Source organism: Rhipicephalus sanguineus, chromosome 2 (genome assembly GCF_013339695.2).
Source record: "Rhipicephalus sanguineus isolate Rsan-2018 chromosome 2, BIME_Rsan_1.4, whole genome shotgun sequence".
Classification (NCBI taxonomy): Eukaryota; Metazoa; Arthropoda; class Arachnida; order Ixodida; family Ixodidae; genus Rhipicephalus; species Rhipicephalus sanguineus.
The window spans coordinates 86,084,988-86,108,883 of NC_051177.1; the positions used below are offsets into that span (position 1 = coordinate 86,084,988).

Consider the following 23,896-nt stretch of genomic DNA (forward strand, 5'->3'; position numbering starts at 1 on the left):
ATCCCAAAATGATATTTTTAGACAACTTAAACGAAGAAAGAGACGGCTAACGTAACAAAGAATATTAACCGTAACCCTTTTATTGGAAAAACTCAAACGTCGTTTCTAGAACATTCAAAATTAAATTCACCTCATCTTTATTATCGCTGAGTCAAACCTGGGGGCTTGTTACGAAAGTTAGTTAGTTAGTTAAAAGACTTTGTTTATGCAGTGGACGACTACCCTAGCCCCGCGAGGGGAGGATCACCGCGATGCGGCCACATACGCGTTCGCCTTGGTTATAAACCGGGCCCACGAAACCTTGCCACTCCAAGTCTGAGATAGTGACACGTCATTTTTTTTTTTTTTTTTGCTAGATGTCTTCAGATAACATCGAGATCATGTTTGTCTCGCTTAAGCAAAATTTGAAATTTTGGCATTACTTCATGCAGGAGTAGTGCCACCGTTTGAAATCAATTTTCAGGCAAGGCGTTGGCTATAGCTTAATCATTTCCTAATATATTCTGTCCACATATGTGGACGCTTGGATACAAAGGGTTAACTGTTACAATCTAGGTACTTAGATGCGCTCCTCGGTGTATACACCTCTTCCCCGCGTTTCTGATCCATGGAAACCAAAAGAAAATAACGAGAAAGCACTGAAGGCAACTGAGAAAATTTAATTTAGGCCATAATAACTATACATCAATGATCTCTACAAGGTGCGCTTCTGTTTGCACATCATAATGCTTTATCGTATATACTTTTAATCCAACATTCATCATGAGACAGCAAGCTAGTATTAACGAAGCGTCATCCACCTCCAAAAGCCTTTTAGAAGAAAAAAACGAAAGTTGGCCAGTGGCGACACCTGCAAGGCCTTTTAATCGTCACGCCGGTGTCTGACGACAATAGAGTACATTGGGCAAAAAAGATGACTGAAAGTGTTGTAAGCTCCTATCGCATGACCAAGGTACAACGCTCCCAATTTTCTTTCTAACCCAATCGAAGTAGAAACAAGTAACGGAGTTCCCAAGGCTCGTCGCACCGTCACTATACTTCCTTAAGTTCTTCGTAAACCAAAGAAATCTCGAATCCAAGCCAAAACAAGGATGTTAGAGAAAATGCTTGTTATTGTTGTTTTTTTTTTTTGTTTACGAGACATAAACACGTTCGACGACAACCGTTTCTGTGTTTCACGCACAAGACGAGGTGTCGTCGTCACTCAGGTCTCGAAATGTGCCAAAGTTGCACCAGCCGGCGTTTTCTAAAGCAAAATGTAAAAAAAAAAATTGGGGGACGCTTAGCTTCGCCTTTAAGAGCTGAACGCGATAGCGATATTCTGTTCCTAGTGCGCAGTTCGAACACTACGAGGGTTTAACAGAATGCGCCCACTAAGGCGTGTGCCTTATGTAATGGGTAGCATGCTTTAAACCAGGAGCAATTTTGCGCGAGAAACTTCTTCGAAGTTGCGATGCACCCACTACGTGGTCTTAAGGGAATACGCGCACTAATGTGTGCGCCTTTTGCAATGGGTGGCTGTCTTTAAACCATGAAGTCGTTATGATATTGGCATGGTGTGATACCCTATGGCAATGTACACTTGTACCACGCAATACTACTGCGATATTACATCTCGTACTGTGACACCTGTATACAGGACGCGTATTTTTGGGAAGCACGAAAGTTACTTTCAGTGCAGCTCCAAGCAGAGGCGTGGTTGTGTGGTAGAACACCTGCTTGCCACGCAGACGGCCTGGGTTCGATTCTCATTCGGACCCAACATTTTTATTATTTTATTTGCAGCTTTTTCGATTTTTCGGTCACGGACATGATGATGATTTTTCGCTCACAACCAAAGGCCCCGACGCCGACAGCGCAATTTCTGCGATACGAGCTCTTTAACGCTATCGCGTTAAAATCGCTGCTATAGCAAAACACCGCTCAAAGAATGCGAAAGACTCGAGAAGGCAAGACGAAAACCTCTTTTTTTTTTTTTTTCCATTTACTCGAGGCAAATAAAAGTGGATTGGATCGAACAGCTTTGTTCCGTCTTCGTTTCTTTCTTCTACTTATTTTTTTTTCAGCGCTGGGCGTTCTCCTCAGTACTTCACAGCGGTTGACGATCCGTGTCTGATTCCTAGGCTCTCTTCTGAAGCCGGAAGGACAGCTGGTGGCCGTGTGCCAAGTTTTGCAAAAGTTTTGCGTGAATCGACCATCCCTCCCCCCTCGCCATTTTTGTTGTTAACGCCGAGTTTGTTTCACAGAAGGTGTCAGACATTTTTTTTTTCTAAATCGACCGACTGGTCATCGTTGAAAAAAAAAAGATACTTGGCCATGCTGACCAACCCAAAATTCGATAACACACGAGTTTACATAACCCTAAAAAAATCGCCTCACAGCAACAGCCATGTATCGGCCTAGGAAGGACATGCCACCTACGGAATCGCGTCGTGCATACCTACGGCATTTAAAGGTATGCGGATGATGGTGCAGCATAAAAATGTCAGACCATACATCGGCCAACTACTAGCGTTCCTTTGCATCTACGGGATGGTATTTACCCCAGTATAAATGTCGCTACCGTTTTCGCGTTTTAAGTCTGCGCAAACTATCCTCATTCTGCACCGATCCTGTCGGCATCTTCGCCCCTTTTCTTTGCTGTGGTTTACGTACTATGACATAAATGACGCTAGGATTTTTATTCCACCCGAACAATATATTAGGAAATCGGTGCACACCTCAGAAAAAATTTCTGCATTACCTGGCCTACGCAGACTTTTAGCTCGAGCTTGCCTCTAATAAACGAGTCATATAAAAGTAATCGGGAGACAAGACAGGGAGAGAGTATACTGAACTACTCGAGAACACAGTGGTGCTATTAGAAGAGCAGATGGCCACCAGTTAACCGTTATAACAGACAAGTAAGCGTTAGTCAAGCATTAGTCATGCATTAGTCAAGCATTTAGACACGAATAGCCAGGCTATTATGCGAGTGAGTACGGTAGCTAGCCAAGGAAGGCCTTTACACGATGCAAGTTACAGAATGAGGATAGAAGCAGCAAAGGGGAGCATTGTCTTGTACACCAGAATACAAGTCAAAATCGTGAAGTAGCTAAGTTTATTAGTACACATATGCCTTTTGGTACATACCTGAATATTATAGTCGAAAACTGATATATTTGTTCAGAACTTTCGTAAAACTGCTCTACAATGTGCACAACGAAAACGCCATAGCTGTGTGTTTCGTGCAGCCCGGTGTACTAAGCGTGCCGCAATAACAGAATGCTGTGGGGTGAATGTACAGTCAGTTAAACCGCAAAAATCGAAGCATCCAGAAAACACCACTCGCAAAAATCAAAAATAAATTCTCGGAAATAAAGCATTAAAGACATCCGTGTAACAGGCCACAACGGTCCCTTTCAAGCCAAGTTACGTTGACGCATCAAAACGCACACGCAAAGACATTAAAAAGCTATCTTTATAAATGGCCCGGGTTCAGACTCGAATTATATTCTCATACGAGATATTACAAAATGAAATGCCACATTATGCGGCTAGTCGACGCAACCACGAGAACAGCCATCCCTTCAGCGGGGCCGTTGTCCGTGATGCTGCGGGGACGAAGCATTTCCACGCGCATGTGACGAGTACGAACAGCCAGGGACCGGCCTAGCTGCGTTCGCTGTACTGTCCGTCGGCGTCTTTTGGTCGTCACCCCTGTGCTTCCGTCGGAGGAAGCTCAGAAGCCCCGCATGAGTGGAACGGGCAGACGTGGACGGATGCCCTGCGCCCCACGAGCAGGGCTCATACTCGCGGCCGCGGTGTACTGCAAAATAGAATAGGCAGGAAAATGGGCCCAGCTGTTCCAACGAACCTTTTTACAACCTTAGAACACCCTACAAAAAATACTACGTGGAAATTAAGAGATGGCGTGTATAATAGCGGCATGTTCATTGCAGTCCGGTCAAGGATGCTGTCCTGGACTTTGTCATGCACTTTGGCATACTGTCGAATAAGCAACCGCTCGATATCCGACTGGCCCACCAAGTTCCTTATACGGCCTCTCTGACCTTGATTCGCTTTAAGTATCACCTTTACTTCAATTTCAAAATGTTTTTTTATCGTTTATGCTTAAAGTCAATGTTTTGTCAGATTTTAACGCAATAACGCTATGCACTAAAGTTAAGAATGCGAGAGAAATGAAAGTATTTCACCTCTCCACTTTCTTCATTTCGTGTGCAGCTTCAAAAGTCACTGAGTATAGGCCAACGAATTTCCTATGACTGAGTAACCAATCATTTTTTATCAGTTGCGCCGCAAGGGCAAACCAATTAATACGATAGCAACAAATTGGCATGTTACACGAAGAAGGGCTGACAACTAACTCTTCTGGATCCGATCTCGCGTAGCTCAACAAAACACTGGTTTAAGGGAATACGGCCGCTCCAGGTAACGAAGCGGTTCTCGTGCTCTCTGTTCTCTCAACGCGAAATGAATGGTGAGAGCACAGCAAGTTCACAAGCCGTGTCCTGACGTCTGTCGAAAGAGCGCACGCGCCAGCGCTCGTGATTGTGCCCTTATGAGCTCGAGCAACGCAGCCTTCCCCCCTCTCCTCCGGCACCCCATCCCGTTCCTTCGCCCGACAAAAGACGTCAGGGGCGTCTGATCTCTGCTTGTGGAGCAATCGACGGCAGGCCTCGCACGTGGGGCAACGTTATCGCATGCACACTTAGTGCGACGCAGATGGCCGGCTGGACTCATCTCTGCTTCAGCCGCGTTCGTCCCCAGCGCTTGAGCGCTTTTGCTCGCTCGTAGAACATACGATGCGCAGGGTGACGATATCGATTTGGACTGCATACGGGAGCATGACGGCGACGGCGACGTCTACAACCCACCGAGAGTGTCTTATGATTGCTATCGCAATGAAAGTTACATACGCCCTCCCGGCGTTCTCGTGAAACCACATACGTACGTATACTGGTAAATGGTGCGTCGTCATGGGCCAGGTGTCTTGTCACTTTACCTCTTATGTTCCATATGTGATGTCTACACTTGTATGATTCGTTAAAACCACATCCCAGCATTTTATTGTTGCGCTGTATACCCGTGACGAAATACATGTACCCGTAGAAGTGAGCAATTACATATTATTCCCATTAGGGAATAATCTAAGGAGTGATACTTCCTTCTGCAGAATAATTAAGTATGACAAGGACAGAAAACGTTCGTGGAACTGCTCAATAAGTCGGAAATAGCCAACAAAAGACAGCAAAAAAAATAAGTATGTTAAATGTGATAACGGCTGTCCTTGTCTAGTTTTTTTTTCTTTTTTCTTTTTTTTTTTTGAAAGCAGAAGATGGTATTTTATAGATGAGTACCGATTAGCGTGTCTGCAACGCCGTGGAATAAAATTTCATTACCTGCCCTTTGGGACCTTCCATATCAGAGGAAGTACAAGAAAGTATAAGCACTCACCGTGTCCCATTTTGTTAATGTAGTTCCACACAAACTCGTCGGCCGAGCGGAATCGTTGCAGATCGCGCTGCATGAGGGCTAGCAGATCGAGCTTTTGCTGCCACTCGGCTGTCGGGTTGGGTACGGTCAGGTAATCGCTCAGGTGGCCGCACAGGTAGGCCAGCCATTGGGCGTTCGTCTCCGGGTGGAACGCTTCCCATTGGTCGCTGCGTGATCGATAAACGGGACACAAGTTCGTCAGTAGATTCGAGTTAGAAAACAAGGACGCGGAGTGGAATTTTTGAGTGACACTATCGTATACTAAACTCTTGTTTGAAATTCTCTGTTTGAAACAAGATGAATACTCTTATTAAAAATAAAATGGCCACTCGACTCTCCATTCTTACGATGCCTGGAAAGCGTACGCGAATCAATGTACTCTTTCTCTCAAAATGTCGAACGTTCCAAAGGAAGGACAGTTAGTCACATATTTTAGCCGCGAAAGAGCACATACACAAAGCAAAGAAACACACAACGACAGGACGGGCGGCACTTCCAACTGAATTAGGCTGAGCGCAAACCAAGAAATAAATATACAACATACACACATGCGCAGTCGCAACACAACCTTAGGCTTTCCAGCTGTCGAACAATCTCTGTTCTGATCCATACAACGCCACCGACGTATCACTGATACACCTTTCTCCTTTCTTTCTTATGTAATAGGCTTCCATCAACTCACGCGCAGTTTAATACTTGTTTCTACCTATAATCTTGATCTCTTGAAAACGTGGTGGACACTTGCAGGTTTTGCAATGCATAGGCAAATGCGCCATGCCGTCCTTCATTAAATTCAGTTCATGCACTTCTTTACGCCGACATTAACACATTACATTGTGCACTGCGGGGAAAGATTCCCACGGTGTACCCTACAGTGGTGCGTTTGTTCATATCAATAAATATGAAGTGCATATCTAAATGCTTACGCAGAGACGTACGTCAGAATTACCCTATACTACAGATTGCAGCATTAAACGCATTGACAAAAGTGGGCTATGATGTATCTTTGTTGTTGCTATGGGTTTGATTTGTTACTCAGTCGCATGGGTTTCACGCGTAAATTCATGCTGCTGTCGTATGAACGTCGTAGACCACTTTTTTTTCTATTTTAGAAAATTCACTACAGGCTAGCCAAACGACAGCTCTTTCATTGTATGGGCAATTGCTTTCTTTTTCCTAAGGTATGCGCATTTAAGCCAACAACACAACGAAAATGCTGTTTGTGTCAAAAGTTTTCTTACTTGATTATTTTCTCCATTGTGATATATATGGGTGTCTTCTCTTTGTACACGCGGTCGTAGCCTTTCATCCGCATAATAACTTCGTTATCTGCGCAGCAAAAAGAAAGTGACGTTTATTAAGGAATGCATGTGAAGAGGCATGCGGTAATGAGCACAAGGCTCCTTGGTGATGCCACTGCGAGAACACAGTGCAATCACATTTGCGTGCCGAAGCAAAAACTACAGGACCGTCTTAAGCCAGAGGCACTAAGATCACCCATATCCATGCACCAGCTACAGTGCCTTGAGTAGTAGTAACCGTCATTCTCACTGTATCTGAACGACCACAGCATCAGAGTACCCTGTAGCAAGTATATTTATAACGTTAACTCTACGCTAAGTCTCCATGTTGGCTCTACGTAGAACGCAAGCCAGCGGCTACTTGGTAGAAGTAACGGCACCCTATGAGCCAACACGTGTCCTTAACTTTCGCACGATGAGCTTCTAGAGATGCAGCTTGTACCCGAGATAGCACGGATGGAAAACAGTCGGTATTAATCAGCGCCCCATGCCCTTCGCGGTTGTCTAGGGGTTATGGTGCTCGACTGCTGACCCGAAGGTCGCGGGATCGAATCCCTGCCATGACGGCCCCATTTAGATGGAGACAAAATGACAGAGGCCCGTGTACTTAGATTTAGGTTCACGTCAAAGAACCCCAGGTGGTCTTAATTTTCGGAGCCCTCCACTACGGCGTCCCTAATAATCATATCAGGGTTGTGGGACATAACATCTCAACAATTATCGTTAATGAGTACCCAATAAAATGTTTGATAACGTTAGCTTAACGTTAACCTGAACCACGATAGCACTGCATGCACCAAAAAAGCTCACTTGTAACGCTTCGTGCTTGCGGTAGTACGCGCACAAAGCTTATAGTGTCAGCGGATAGTGCCAGCAAAACACTGTCTTAGACCCTTGGCTACACCATCCAGCCAATTTAGCTGAGTGTTGACGGTATGTATGCACTTTACTTTGACGCTTCTGCTGCCAAACGCGCGCTGCGTCCATAAATACTCTGAAACCTGTAGAGAATGAGTTTCGCATGCGCCTTCGATAGTGGTATGGCACGGCGACGGTGTTCTCAACGGCGCAAAGCCGCCTCGAGTTTCAGTATGATTCAATGTGACATCTCAGTCAGACGACGTACCGTAAGTTATCCGGCTGAAGTTGTCATCGAAGAGGGTGATCTTCAGCCCCGATCCTCTCACGCAGCAAGTGCGCCCGTTGATGAGAAAGTGCTGGTTCTTGAACGACGACGGGAGCACCATGATGTTTCCCTCGTGAAGGTTTCGGTGCTCGAACTGCAACTCCCGCTCGGCAACCGCCAGGGAACAGGCGACCTGGCCGATGATGCTGATCGCCTGCGATGGCATGATCTGCATCAAAGAGAAAGCCGTTCTCAATAAATACGAATTACGCTTCTCAACAGCAAATATTAATAATTGTAGCTGATACTTCGAGAAAATATTACTAGGTACGCATAGAAAGCCTCGTTTAAGCGGTGGTTTGCTTCGGCCGAAAGACAAGCCTCTGTCAGCGACCGCACGGTGCTCAAATGTAACCCGAAACAGTAGTCGTAATGCTATTATCATACGGGAAAACGATAACTATAGTTTTCTTTTCTGAAAACGTGCGCTTATAGCAGATAACCCGTCTGATATATAGAGCGAAGTGAATTGTATCCGAGGTTCTTGGCATTTTGCAGTTTGTTTATGTGTTAAGTTCGTAGTGGTGAAATACACGTAATACTTTCCGTTTTTTATTTGAGACTGCGTTATCTGTCAACTTTAACTCATGTACCACAAGAAAATCGGCCGATAGAGTCAGTCGCTCGTGCCTCTGAGCTCTTGCCGCTCACACACCGATATCTCAGATCCACTAGCGTATGGTCAGCTGCTTCGAATGTCAAGTGAAGCAGAGAAATGAGAAGCTATATGAGAATCTTGATATATGTCATGAATGAAAGGATGCGTGTGAGAGACAGCATTAGACATAAAGACGAAATTTAAAAGATGACGATTGTCTGTGCGAATGATCTCGCGTACCAACGGTTTATCGTTGCTGGTACCACGAGAAACGCATTTCATGCAACGCGAACAACGGATTAAGAATGCAAGTACTAGTGTTTGCATTTGCTACGGCTCATTTGTACAATACATGTATGTTAGCACTAATAAAATCGCAAATTCCGGCTAGTCAGAATGATACCATTGTGTTCTTTGAACAATGTTACCGGAATGCAGCGCGGTCCTCTCGGAGCATTATGGGCTCGTAATGCGTCCAGTGCCTAAGTAAACGCGCAAGCTGTTAGTCTAGCGACAACTTCAAAACCGCTAGCCTTCTGAATTACAGAATTTGCTTATAAACACATATTCACAGGCTTACCTTGGAGCGAAGTATGCTGTGGCCGCTGTAGTCGCTCTCCACCAGCATGTACCGCTGTACCTTGGGGCGCGAGTCTCCAAAGGAAAAACAACACAATTGAGATTCAATTGATGAAAACAATAGTCGCAAACAAGGAGGTGGCGTCGTCATATACATACGTCGTCCCCTGACATAATCAACTGATATATCAGCTCGCATGAGCGTCTAGTTTTTCTTATCTGGCCCATTTTGCTAACTTATAAGGTGTAATTTACCTCTATCAGTGGAGCTGTCTACAGAGACGAGCCCCCTGGAAAGGTCGATGATGCTTTAAATAACTACACAGGTTTACTTCTTCAATGGCTTCTAAAATATATAGCGGGAATATAAAGATTTTTCTAGCGAAGAGGAACGCAGCCTCGACCTGAGAATAATATTTCACCTACTGAGCTTTTGTTGTGCCTTCTAATGCAGATTAAGACAAAACAAACAACGAGAAAAGACGTCTTTGTCTTCCAGGCTGTCTTCGTGAGCTAGCGCTGTGAGTACACATTTTACCAAAGGTGTCCGGGCTACATTGACTTCGACCAGCTGGCTAAGCGAATAAGACTTCTTGTGCTGTGCAGTAAACTCCTTCGTGCCACAGCATCCGCGCTCACTCCCCTATAGTATTCTATGGTGTCAAGAGTGCCTTCAGAACCACACCTCGAAGGCGAACGACATCAATGGTAAAGACGCTTTACCAAAGTAACGTAAAGCTCTATCTATAGTCGCCTGCGCGTTCACGCTGCAAAAGTGTCTTCCAATACACCTACAATTAAGAGCATTCGGACTCCGGTGCCGAGTATCTGGAAGTGTGCCACGATGTGAATTAAACTTAGAACCTCTACACACCGACGTTAGACGGCACGCGTGTTGAGTGTGCATAGCCATTGGCATATGTAAACGCAGACTCCTTACCAGGAGGCGGATGATAACGGCAGGAATTGGACCGGTGGAATTCTTCGTAAGCTTTGGCAAAGTTTTCCGGAAGCGTGTCTTTTACGAAGACGATTCTAAATGAGTGGGAAAGAGCATAATATTAATAATGACGATGAGGATGATAATAATAATAATAATAATAGTACAGTGAAACCTCGGTGATACGAATCTCATGGGACCACAAGAAATATTCGTATCATCCGAAATTCGTATCACCAGAAAGCATAGAAAATTAGCATGCGACAAAAGAAAGCTGGCGTAAATTTTCATTTACTGTTTTTCAGGGCAGCAGCAAACGTCAGGGATAATCCTCAATGATTTTCAGTTAGGTTTTTGGATGTTGGTAATCATACCAGCACTCGTAAATATATGGCATGTAAGCGCGTATTTAATTAATGAACCTGGTGCGTCGTGACCCGCGACAGCAGTAGCCCCTTCCAAATTTTTAGTATGTCTTTTTGAACGACACCGGAGTCTTTGGAACCACGGTCCTGTGTTAAGGTTTTGTTATCGCGTAGGTGTTGGGGATGTTTTTTGGGAGATTTACGACCCTGCCCGCACAAGTGCGACCTCAACGGTCGCGCATGTTGACGCTGTGAGGCCTGACTTCTTCGCCAAGACCGTCCTCACCTTCTTTCGGTCCTCGTCCACCTTTAGAAGAGTGTTTTTCTTACACCGCGATTCTGGCGATTTGGCGGTGCGGCGCGCATGTCTACACTTGCGTTCCCGCGCTCGCACGTGCTTGGCGCGTCTTCGGGACAGCGCGGACAGCACCTCTTCGTACCCGGGCGGTAGCGTACGTTCGTATTAAACGTCGCTCGGTGACAATCGGTTCGCAACAACCGTACTCCATTACACTGCAGACCAATGGGCCTTGGCCGGGACCAACGAAAAATTCGTATAACCCCGAAATTCGTATGAGCTGTGATCGTATCACCGAGGTTTCACTGTAATAAGAAGAAGAAGAAGAAGAAGAAGAAGAAGAAGAAGAAGAAGAAGAATAGATAACTAATTTAGCCCGTGTTCACAGTCAAATAATGGACAGCTTTCCTCACCTCCGCAGTATCCGGAATCCAAAGCACTTATTGTTGGTGCCCGTGTGAAGGTCGCTAAGTTTTCTGGATGAGAACGAAGAATATGTCCTCATTCAATACGCAAGAAAAATAGCAATGCTATCGCCTTTACTGACGGCATTTCATTCAGTGCAGGCAGTGCTACGCATAGCACTGCACGCGTGGAAATTTCCAGTCATATGCTTCCCACAAACAAGCTGCGTCCATAGGGAACATTGATACGCGCAACATTCCAGAAAGGTTTCGTGTGCACCAAAAATTTCGACCGGCTAACCGAACAAAGCTCAATATTTTTCAATCGCCGAGTATAGGGCTCCAACTTAACGGTTTCTTTTTTTTTTTTAGCTCAGCAAGTGACCACTGTATTCCCACTTGATAAGCTTCGTTTAATGCCTTAGCACTTCCCGACTTCTAGCTCCTTCAATAGCGCCCTTACGTGTGGCCTGTTGAACAATTCCGGTTTAGAAATCATACACACCCCCGCCTTCCCGCCGATAATATTAATCAGCACACGCCAGAGCTCCTCAAGGTTAGAACTTGCAGAGCGTGGAGGCGCTTTCATTTTCGTTAGCCGCTGCGTTTTGCTGTGTTTGTGCTATCTTGTCCGAGTGCACCTTGATGTCCATTCACACGGAAGCTGTAGTTTTCTCTAGTTGAACATTACACGGCAGGAAAGGAGCTATTATTGCTCGTCACTTCTCGTCCGTTTTTTCAAGGCTGTTGACGGCAGTGTTATAGATTAGAACCTGTCTTACGGGCACTCCAACTTGCAAACTGCTTTGTAAATTCGGGCTCGTACTCTACGGCCTGTAATTGCGAAACCCGTCGTATGGCCTGTGCGTCGTTTACGTACTTGCAGGTGAAGAGGTTGCAGTATATCCTGGAGGCGGTGTGCGTGTCGATGGCGTACAGCTGCACCACCGTGTCCACGGGCGTCTGCGTCTTGTGGCCCGTGATGACGATGTACGTCTCCGCGTCCACGGTCTCCGCGATCTTCCTCAGCTTCGTGCCTCGGAACCTGCCCACGGCATTGGGTAGAATTTAACGTAAGTGATTTCTATTGGAAAGAGTTCAATCACTAGAAAAGTCTACACGAGCAGCAAGCATTAGGAGACAGGATAGACAGATATACGTAAAGACGAAAATAAAACGGTGGACTTCCCACCTTGTGTTTAAAGGGGCCCTGCAACACCTTTTGGGTAGCCATGGAATGGCTTCACTAAAGGAACTTATTGCCTCACGAATCAAACGCCGCAAAAATGTTTAGAATCCGTCGAGTACGAGCGGAGTTAAATATTTGTCGCACGCCGTAATTGCTTTCTCTCTTCTCTCGCTCCGACGAAAGCGCTGGAAGCTAAGCAGGGGGGGGGGGTGGCACGGGGGAAGAAGGTACGTCACGTGTTCGAAGAAAAAAAAAAGTGTGCTAAAGGTCTGGAGGCACGCGTGGCGTAACATCTTCCCCCGTGCCTCCTGACCTTGAGCACACTTTCTTTTTTATTCTTCGAACGCGGGGCGTACTTTCAGTGCGATCGCCCGCGCGCCGCGCGGAGGCGAGTGGCGACCTCTCGCGGCGGCCGCAGTAACTACCGAGCGCGCCATTTTCAAATCAGCCAATGGTGTGGCACCTGCCTGTGACACCGTAAGCATCACTTTTTGTCGAGAGAAGAGAAAGCTCTCTTTATCTGATTTTGCGAATTTATTGTAAATCCGAGGCCGCGTCCGCGTGCTGCCCTATAATGTTTAGCTCGCGTGTTCTCGGGAGCCTCGACTACTGATCGGCAGCGTTTTCTTTCCATGGTGAAAAGTGTTGCAGGGCCCATTCAATACATTTTTCGAGAAAATCGCTGTATACAAGTGGACCATAATCCTGTTAGCCCCTGTCTTTCATTCACGCTTTCTCATAAAGCGCCGTGAGTCTCTGTGCATTGATTGCTTTTACCTCACGAACCCATTGAGCTGAAGCTGTCAAGTCTTTGCAGGTATTTACGTATTATATTCTTTAATGGCTTGCAGTGGTTGGCAGATGAAATCCTCAAAGCAAGACAATCTAGACAAGAGCCTTATATATATTGCTTTGCTTGCTGCAGAACAACATCCTCCTCATCATCGTCGCATTGAGGCCTATATTGCATAAACATGTCCCATGCGTTTCGTTTAAGGGACACTAAAGGCAAATAATTTATGTGGGAGTGAAAAGTGAATGCTTGAGAACGTCTAAACCAGTGGTTCTCAAATGAAGGTCCTGGGACCCCAGGGGGTCTGCGAAGCCATTTCTGTGATTCTGCTAAACCCATCCTACAACAAAAGAAAAAAAAAACCTTTTTTGAAGGCACACTATGTCCAGTGACAGCGGCCGCTCCTGACTTTTGGTATGCTTCACCGCATAACGGTTTTGACCTGCGGCGGAGCTGACTTATGTTTTCCCTTCTCCATGAGATGGCTGTAAAGCTTTCGTTACAATTTTTGAAGAGCATATTTGAAGAGCAAGCATAGCTAGAAACACGTAGAATGTGGCTGCAGACCGCACATCTTATTGACAAGCCCTTGATATCGAATTGGCGTGAAACTTTAGTTTGACCATTCTTTTCCACCGAGAAACAAAGGGCGTCTATCTCACGCTGCACGTTGTGTTAATTTATGAACCCCTTCCCCCCCCCCCCCCTTTCTTTTTCTCTCACTACAAGGGGTCCCTCATCACTTCCACCAGTCCACAAGGGGTCCCCAAAACATCTATGGCTGAGAATCATTGGTCTAAAATGTCAAAGTGATGCTCAGAAATTATGGTAAATATGGGACATGATTTGCGCCCAGTGGGACATTCTGGATAACCAGCCGGATGATGTAGTAGAGCCTTAGTACAATTAATCACAGGTAGTCAAGCTACCCATAATAAAAAGAAATAAACACTGCAGTGCATTGCAAGACGGAATAAAGTATAACGAATTCGAGAGTTGGACAGAAAACCGTTTGGTCAGGAACAGAGACGACAATTAAAACAAGGCCTTGTTCACAAATGGAAATTAAGTGCGTGAGCAGTCCGGTAATGTATGTTTTTAAAAAATATGACGTAAGCAACGTGTGTACACGTGTGGGAAGTTTCCGTCATTTGCGATTGAGTGTGTGCGCCGTTGTCCGGATTTTTATAGATTCCAGATGAAGCCGAGATGACCAGTTCTTTTCTCCTTCTGTTATCCTTGCATTATCCCAGTATATTTTATGTACACATGTTTGTGCGTGTTCGTCCAGCGCGGTCGATGAGACCTCCTTTCTGACGTCATACATGTGCTGTTTTAGTCTTTGCGAAAAATTGCCTGTCTCGCCGATGTAACTGCAACTACATATAACTTGCGCATTTCAGTCTGATTCATACAAAGAAGAACTTTTGATGTTACCCTTGAGAACGAGGCAAGTTCCGTTTTCTCCGGGTTGTGATCCGTTAACGCCCCCTAACGCCCCCTAGGGTGCCTTGATGCCCGCGCGCTCCGCTGAGGGTGAGGACAGGCGCGTCGTCTGCTACGACGGCCGCCATTGCGAATCCCGCCGCAGCTCGGCAGCATGCGAAACGCGCTACACAAAGCGCTTGCGGTGCGCGGATACGTCCGGAACTAAGTGCACGCTAGTGAGCTTTCTCTTTTTCTTTTCTTTTTTGAAGCTTGGGCAGCTTTTATTGCTGTTGTTGCCTAAATGTTTATCAAGGAAGCATGTAATGCTTGTAAGCGGACGGTCTGTGCATGTGTTATATGCGCTAGAGGTAGACGTAGACTCTGTTATGTTGAAAACGAATCCTCTTCCTTACGACGGAAACGACAAAGTCTAAAGCCTTACTTAACTTTCTCGTAAGCTCTGCATTCCAAATACACAAATAATTGTTTAAAGTATTTGTATACATGTCAGCAGCAGCAGTATATGTATCTGAACACACACAATTTAGTGTTGCGAAGCTACCTAAGCGCGATTAGGGTGGCTCATTTTGGTAAGTTTGCAAACAATTTACTCTTTTATTACACATGGCATCATACATATTGTACACAGAATAAACGGCCGAGGGGCAGTATGGTGCGAATATCCTGCTAAAATGAAATGAAAGCTTCTTTATCATTATTATTGCTGACATTTCTTGCTCGCAATCTGTAGCCGCTACTGTATCGGCACTCGAGTTGCACCTTGAGTCCTTATCAAAACGATGAATACGTTCTTGAGTAGTATGCCGTAAAACTTTGCGTGCGCGCAGTATCAGTACGTTTTCCTTCTTTTTGTATGTGCAGTTTCTTTTTCTGTATCTGCAGGTTTTCTCGCATGCCCAATTGCATGCACCTATTACTGAGCGTTTCCAATACTGTTTTAAACTTTGTGCGGCAGATGCATGGCGTCATTTATTTGTCTCTTTTATTAATATTATTATCTGGGGTTTTACTTGCCAGGACCATGATATGATTATGAGGCACGCCGTAGTGGAGGGCTCTATGAATTTTGACCATCTGGTGTTCTTTAACCTGCACTGACATCGCACAGTGCACGGGCCTCTAGCATTTCGCCTCCACCTAAATGCGACCGCCGCGGCCGGAATCGAACCCGTGACTGTCGGGTCAGCAGCCGAGCTCCGTCACCACTATACCAACGTGGCGGACGTATTTTTTAAAACGAAAGCCTTAAATACCTCATCAAACGCGAAATTTGACCGCCGGCGTCCCGCGTCTACGGCGTCAGCGTACCACGACGTCGGGGACGAGGGATGCAAAAAATCATCGTCATGTGATGACGTCACCATATGACGTCATCATGACTTCCAAATTTTGGCGTGACGTCATATGATGCCGTTATCACATGACATCGTAGCTTGGTCAAAAGTGGGCAGATCACGGAGGCAGTGCAAAACCAGGTGAGGTGCCTCCGATCTTGGAGGCAATGCAAAACCGCGCTAGGTGCGCAAAAACTGAGAAGAAGATGGCTTTCACTTTCGAGCCGTCTTAAGCGAACGCATAAGGGACCCTGTGAGTTTTTATTTCATTGACTGGTTTTCCATGACGTACTCATTGTACAACTTGACTTTGTTTCTTGTATTTTTTTACTGACATAGCGTGTCTACTGTACACAATGCTTCCCGTCTTCTTCTTGTTTTCATGCCTCTTCTTTGTATAGACGCTTCGCGAGAACTGTTTGTATGCGCATTCCTGTATGAGCCTTCAGGGCTTACATTATTAATAAATAAATAAATTATGTTTGCTCAGAGAAATAAAATACTGAATGTGTGTGTGTTGGTGGGGGGGGGGGGCGTGTACAGTGTACAGGCCATTTATTTGTTCGCATTAATGCTGCGCTGACAGAAGCAACTACACAAATAAAACGCAAATTACACAATAAAACAAACTGCCACTAGTCGCTTCACAGTGATCGTAAATGATTAAAAAAAGCAGGAACTGTGTAATTATTTAAGACAGGACGAAAATGTAACCTTGAAACACAGAAACAGGGAAGGATAAAAAACATATAGCTGCACACATACATACATGGGCATCAGACCAGCATAGGAGGCGTACTTGAAACAAGGAAAGGAATATAAAAAACAAGCACCATAACTAAAACCCTTCATGGTTTTAGTTATGGTGCTTGACTGGTGACCCGAAGGTTGCGGGATCGAATACCGGCCGAAGCGGCCCCATTTCGATGGAGGTGAAATGACAAGCCCGCGTACTTAGATTTAGGTGTACGTTAAAGAACAACAGATGGTCAAAATTTCGGGAGCCTTCCACCATATACGGTGCCTCTCATAATCATATCGGGTTTTTTCTGACGTTCGTTCTCAGAAATAAATAATATTAAGAAAAAAGAAGGATCTGATCTGTAGACAAACACGCATAATATATTCCATGATACATTTCAAATCACGAAAATAGCGAAAGCAAAAATCAAAGGCACATACAGGACCAACCAAGTGCAGTAAAGAATGTTTGCGAAAAAAAATGCAAGATTCATGCACACGTGAAGCAAAGCATTTCAAGCATGTAGCTGATATCAGTGTGTCCATTTATTACGCAAGGTTAACAGCGGCAGAAGTTATCCTTGCATGTGCATTCGAAATACCGGTCGGAAACTTACGCTGCAAGTGCATAATGTGTTCTTCGGATGCCGCTTGTCACGTTTAATTTTTACTGTCCAAATAAACCTCGTATCTTCTCAAACGATACAGCTGCCAGCGTTCCTAGAATGATTGGTCCACTGCGGCACGCAACACCCGGCCATGGTGACGGTAGCGAGCGCATAAAACTGGAGGGAAACGACCGCCGACCTAACAACAGCACACGCGCCACGCACAAGTAACCGGGCGGGGGGTTCAAAATGGCGGCCACGCTGCCGCGAAGGCCGAGGAGGCGGCACCTGCCCTTTCAAAAGCTGACACCACTCTAAGCGGGGGCGCGCGCATCGAGGCACTCTAACGCCCCCTGCTCCGCTGCGCCGCCTGTCGGGCAGTATAGTAAATGGCGACCGTGGGGAATGCTGCTGCAGAAGGCCGATCTCGGAGGCGCGCGGTTTGAATCGCCTAACGGTACGCGGTCCTCTAAAACGTGATTTTCTATGAAACTAAGCATTTCCTTGGCACGAAACAAGCGCTGCGAGGTTTCTGGACAGCTATTGCAACCATCCACGTCGACTTCATGCTTGCCTTTGGTGTTTGAGACTAGACGCAAGTAGTAGCGAACACGGTAGATTGCTTACGATGGTTTCAAGGCTCGGTTGAAATCTAGGACGTCTTCGCTGTCGCACAGGGTCGTCAGCCTGTTCAGACAATCGTTGTAGCACTTCCCGCAGCTGTGAGGATACTGAAAAAGATCAAAAGAAAGCTGCCTTGCTGACGGAGGCGAAAGGACCATCAATCCTGCCGCAACAGATGCATGATAAGCGGTTTAAATACATTAGTCTATAAGTTCTTTAGCTACAATGCCGTAAGTAAAATAAACCGGCCTCAATTGTTGGTTCTTTTCAACTCGGATCAGCTCATTAATTTTAAGCGCCTTAATGAAGTCCACATAGCGACGCTCGCCGTAAATCACTGCTAACGGCGTGAACCTAGCACACTGTACGCGACTATATTGCTGCATAAACGTGAATTTATATATCCGACTTTAGTCGTCTCCCGTCGAATAGCAATTATTGAACTGCAGACGCAAAAGAGAGAAGCAGACGCTACAGAAGCAGAGCACTTCATTCGTGTGAAGCTTTCTGCGGATTATTTTGAGGAGCCGCCTAAGATATTAAAAAAATATTAAATAGTAAGCTTAAGTATAGGAATTCATGTCGATTGAGGTTAACAAAGACAAAGTTAAATAAAAAAAAGATAATGGCGGCGAGGTGAAGCACAATGCAATGGCAGTATAGATGGCTCCATGCTACGTCATCTTTCAGCTTAGCGATATAATGGTATAGGTGTTTTTTTTTTCTAATAGTATAGGTGTGTTCTTTTTTGTTTTTGGTAGGCGAAGGAGCCACTATGCTTTCTCTTGTGGGGCGATGGAGCTCCATTTACAATTACATAAGGTATTTAGGCATTGGACCGCATTACAGAATCGTTTGCTTGTTCTAATAGTCACCTTCCAAAAGCAACCTCGACACTTTGGGTAAGAAAAATCAAGTTATGATGTCACAAGTAATAATAAAAGTAAAATATTTAGTTACACATATTTGTCCGCTGGAACTTCCGGGATCGCGGTCCTCCTTTTCAGGTTCCTGTTCCTAATAAAAAACAAGAAAGACACCACCGTTGTGCGAACGTTGCGAATCGAATCGCAGATTTTAGCTAATCGTTACCACTGACGCCTTGGAAGGCTTTTCTACATAGGCGAAAAAATAAAAACGCTGCTGAACATTTTACCGAGCAGAAGCGAAAGTATTACCCCCTAGCACCCCTTCGTGTTTCTGCACGCACATTGACTTAACCACTTGCCTTCACACACAATACATGTAACTCAAACGAGTCGCTCGTGAATATTGTGTTCCACTACAGACAGATTTTCCACGTGGTGCGGAGCGTTGGGATTATCGTGTTGTCTAGGAAGACATCTCGCTAGCGGCCCGGCCCGCATATGACCGTCTTCGTCCCATATTTCCTTTATCTTCTTAACAGGTAGGTTCATGAGTACGCAGACGTGACTGGTCTCGGGCATGTTTTGTCGTCATGCACCCCATGGGGTCACCATGTATAAAACATAACCGTGGAATAAAAACTATATTTCAGAGTCGGCGTCGAGATTTGAGTCATTTTGGAGACAAGTATCGATACGTTGCTCGAGGCCTGACGTCTAATCGACTGCTAGAATGACCCATATATGACACATGGGAAAGGCCTTTGTTCAAACGGCAACGTTAGCTGACATCTTGGTCAAAGCCCCCCCCCCCCCCCCCCTCGTTTGCTGAAGTGGGCTTGACGCCCCCGCTCTATACACGGTTCGTGAGCAATGGTACCTCTCGCTCGACTTTACGTCTTCGCTCACACAGCTAAAGTAGCCCGCACCGCGCTTGTTGGTGAATGCATATGACGTCCAGGGCCATTCTTTGCCCATACGTAGTACATTTGCCGAGACCGGTGTACAGCCAATGACAGATATGCATTATTCTCGCACTGGTGTGAAAGCTGATTCTTTGCTTCAGGCCGCCGGAGATGGCACACGCATGGCCGCCCGCTCTGCACGTTCCTTCAGCCCACGGCGGCGCTGGAGCGGTGACCGCCGTCAGTGCGTTGGTGCTCAAATTTACGTTTTTTTCGTTCTCTACCTACGTTTTACCGATTCTCCTTTCCCACGAAAGCGTGGTTGAGGAGACCACCTCTGGTGAGACAAACCTTACCACTTTTCTAAATAAACTTCCCCCTTCCGGGCCTTCCCCCTTGCAACGTTAACGTGCTTAAAAAGAGGGGGGGGACGCCACCCTTCCCCTGCACGTTTTTTTGGTTTCTGCTATGCGCAGAGTTTTCATAGTGAAAGCCTATACTTAGGTCCTGCACTTCTGTAACGTGCATTATAGAATTGTTAGTTTCCATGCTTTCTGCGACGAGCTTTAAGCTTGCTTCTTCATATTCTAGTGTGGAATCCAAGTTCTGCTTCACAGATGAACAAAAGCTTATACGTAGCAAAAAAAAAAAAAAAAGCACACAAGGCTCGCGTTTTTGTGTTTAGTTGCGAGTACGCAGCGGAGCACGTCCTCAGTGTGCAACAATCAAGTAACATGAGCAGTAACTTTATTTTCGCCGCCTGTGCCACCCGATATATGCACAGCATAGCACGTACCTTGTCATGGCTCGAGTGCCAATCAGCCAGCACTGGGCCCGGAGGCAGCACATCCGCGAGTACGCGGTTCGAGATGGCCGAGTTCATTTCGTCTACCCGCTGTGAGAACAGGAAAAGAAAACCGTAAAATAGCGAACGTCCGCTAGAAACGTGGAATGCACGTTATGTTAGGTGTCGCTCTTACGGCCGGACCACTAATAAATGAACAAAAATGAATATATGGCTACGAATAGCGTCTCCTGGATTTATTTTCGTGCTAGCGTTGTGGATATGTCAAAAGCTAGTACTGCGCATGCACACAAGTGTGTTTGTTTACCTTTAGCTTCCGTATGCATCCCTCTCATGCTTTCCATAAGAGGTGGGTTGGATGGCTTACGTCCGTATCGAGGACACGGTTCGTGGACAGGAATGGATAGGAGAAGGAAAAGAGTGTGGAGGCAACGCCGCAGAAATGGAGGCGGGCAGGCGGAGAAGGCGGAAAAAGTACGAAGCGCGTCGGAGGAGCTGGTGCGGCTGCCGCAAGGGCATGGGAGGAGCGGTGGCCGCAGCGGCGCTTGTGTCGGTGTAGTGGCGCTGGTGTAGTATGACCATGGTATGACGGGGCAGCGCGGAGTTTTATGATGTAAGTAACCTAAACAGCTTCGCTGGTGATCTGCTCCCTATGAATGCTGTTGCCCCGCCAATTTTCTGATTCACGCCTGGCTAAGTGCAAGCACGAAATGATGGCTATGGAACAGAGATGGTAAAGTCTTCCTGGACGTATTGCTGTCTACAGCAATAGCGGGTTATCAAAGGAGCACAATGACCGATTCATCACAAAGATCTGTGTCTTCCAAGCATGTTCTCTTCGCGCATGCTACGCATAGCCTGCAATGCGTAACTTCGTAGGAACGTTGATACTGTGGGAACCGCGCGCACCACTAGACGATACTGACACGTGCTGCGCAGTGGTTGTGCGCGCGGCCCACATATGGGCTACAAAAGCGGCAGCGGACATGCTGCGGGGGAACTCGGCGATTGACTCTCGGGGAGTGTACGTGCGTGCTGTATGCGCCCGCCGCGGCGACGGATGAGGACCAGTGTGGTGGCCGTGAGTGTGTTGATTGAACTGTGCGCTTAACCGTTTAAAGTAGTTTGTCCTTCTACTAAACGTTATTTTTGAGTTCCCGCATCAGCGGCTGCCTCCCGTCCTTGGCCAGGCGCCACGAACCCCACAATACGGAAGCAATAATGAATTCCGTGGCCGTTCCAGCCTTTGTGTCATTATTAAAGTATGTATAGCAACTAAGGGTGAGAGCTTAAGTTTAACTAAAGGAAAATCTATCAGCCATGGGGGGCAGACCAGTGTGGCGGTTGGTCGTAACCTTACAGCACTACGTGGTCTCATCTTGTAATAATTAACTTAACCAGCTCAAAATACGGCACATACGGAAAAGAAGTACATACGGACAGCGCCGACTCTGAAATGACCATTTTTTGTGCTAGACCTGGGGGTTGAACTGCCGCCGTCTTACTGTCTTAGGTCACGTTACTTCAGCTCTTGCGTCCTGTACAATAAATACTCAGTTAAGAGTCAGCGCTGTCCGGGCCTGCTTCTTTGTCGCATTTATCATTTTTTGAGCTTGTTGAGCTTATACAGCAGCCTTACTTTCAATTCTCTGAACCACGTGGACTAACGTATGATTTGACGCAAAAGAAACAGGAGGGTACATCGAAGTAACAGTGTGAGTACGTACTTCATCAGCGTCCTCCTCGTCGTCGCATACCAGCAGTGGCTCGCCCATAGCGCTCCTTTCCGGCAAGCGACAGGGTAGTTGTAGTCAAAGGCAGCCTGGTCGTGGACACGGCGCTCTTCGTCCAACAATGTAGACGATCGTTTGCACGGGTAGGTATGTGAACCCTGCCGACAGGGACCGGTGGTTCGTGTGGCGAAGCAGAAGCAGCGCGACCACGGCCGAACGAATCTTCTTGACTTGGCCTCCACGACTATCACGCGCCGTCTCCCGCAGCTCGCGCTCAACGTCCATGTTGGTTGGTGGATCCTGGACGATATGGTAACACCCACTACGATGAACAGGCCATGAACTCGGCGGTAACGGCCAAACATTAAACACAGTTGCACAACTTTGTGTAATGTGTATTAATGCCGTTGGGAAAACTAACTAAAAAAAAGAACATGGTGTTGTGAAATCTAAGTAGAATAGATCGAATGGAATTCATTCATGAATTACATTTATGGAATCTATTCCATTCATACACTATGCATCAATGGTATTGTCTCAGTGACGCGGCTTGTGAGGCTGCGCTGTTGTATACTATTCATGGCTGCTGTCAGTGGCGTAGGCGAGTGGAATGGTACAGAACTCCTTCCGAAAATTTTCGATTTTGCATCGTATACACGCACACATACAAACACCCGCAAGAACATACATAAAGTATGGTTGAACACGCCCCCCCCCCCCCCCCCCCCCCCCACTCCGCCATGAAAAGAAAAAATTCTGGCTACGCCCCTGGCTGCTGTTTATTGTCGATTGCAATAATGCATTGCTGCTTTGCCTTTGTTTTTTTTTTTTTGTTCATTGCTGTTGTTCCTTCATATGTATTCCTCACCTTAATATAAGTAAAATGACCAAAATAGCTTAATTCTATAAACTGTGTGCTTAGGTACACACAGAAATATGTCAAGCAAAAGGTGTTATCGCCATAGTTATTTCTTTATTATGTGAAAACATTAGGAGTATTAACACAGCGTTCTTTTCATCCCCATTGTGTTATTCAACAAAGTGCCATGTAAGTTTCAGTTGCAGAAACTTATATGATGTGGCATTTTGCCCATCTCTAGCTATCTGATCTTTTGCTTTTTTACTGAAACATCTATCCCTCAGTTGTACGGTTATATTTCTGTGTAACAACTTTAGATTTACTAAATTTTCATTTGCCTTTTCGCCGTCAATGCTCTAAACCAGAGGTCGGCAACCAGAGGGCGCCAGTATTATGCGGTCCCCGACACGATATCAGAACCTCACCTCCCCTTGTCACTTCATATCTGAAGGCAGCCACGCCAGTTTTGACCTCAAATGGGGTTTTCGCTTGTAACCTATTTTGTCACTTGCAACCTTGTGACATGCGTGCTGAAAATAAACATGGTTTCTATTTCAGTTTCGAATATTATTGTTAATTCGCCGAATTTTTTCTCTTTGCCTGACAAACCTCCCCCCCCCCCCTCTCTCTCTCTCCGCTTCCCGCTTCCCGATTTGCCGTCCGGCCGCCGCTGTGTTGGCATCAGGCAACGTGGCACTCCGCCTCAAAAGATTGCCGACCCCTGCTCTAAATGTCTCTCGTCTGAATCACTGCCCAATTAAAGCAATTTCGTTTGTTTTTCACTCTAGCGCTTCTGAATTGTGTGTAATCATAGGTTCCTTCG

At 46.0% G+C, this 23,896-nt stretch overlaps 1 protein-coding gene across 1 annotated transcript; it reads right to left on the minus strand.

Moving 5' to 3' along the window:
• Window positions 1-1,175: 1,175 nt before the first annotated feature.
• Window positions 1,176-22,499, minus strand: LOC119381719 (serine/threonine-protein kinase haspin). Its single transcript, XM_037649486.1, has 11 exons — window positions 22,335-22,499; window positions 20,473-20,571; window positions 17,909-18,012; window positions 12,048-12,212; window positions 11,177-11,239; window positions 10,101-10,195; window positions 9,162-9,235; window positions 7,924-8,152; window positions 6,738-6,825; window positions 5,458-5,663; window positions 1,176-1,246 (listed from the first exon to the last, which is right to left on the minus strand). The coding sequence occupies exons 1-11, from the start codon at window positions 22,497-22,499 to the stop codon at window positions 1,176-1,178; spliced, it is 1,359 nt and encodes a 452-aa protein (XP_037505414.1).
• Between the last annotated feature and the right edge of the window lie 1,397 nt (window positions 22,500-23,896).

Coding starts and splice junctions, on each gene's coding strand:
- LOC119381719 (XM_037649486.1), bottom strand. CDS start 22,499: ATGGACGTTGAGCGCGAGCTGCGGGAGACGGCGCGTGATAGTCGTGGA. Junction 10,196..11,176: donor GGATTCCGGATACTGCGGAG/GTGAGGAAAGCT, acceptor CCACTCATTTAG/AATCGTCTTCGTAAAAGACA. Junction 5,664..6,737: donor ACAATGGAGAAAATAATCAA/GTAAGAAAACTT, acceptor TCGATCACGCAG/CGACCAATGGGAAGCGTTCC.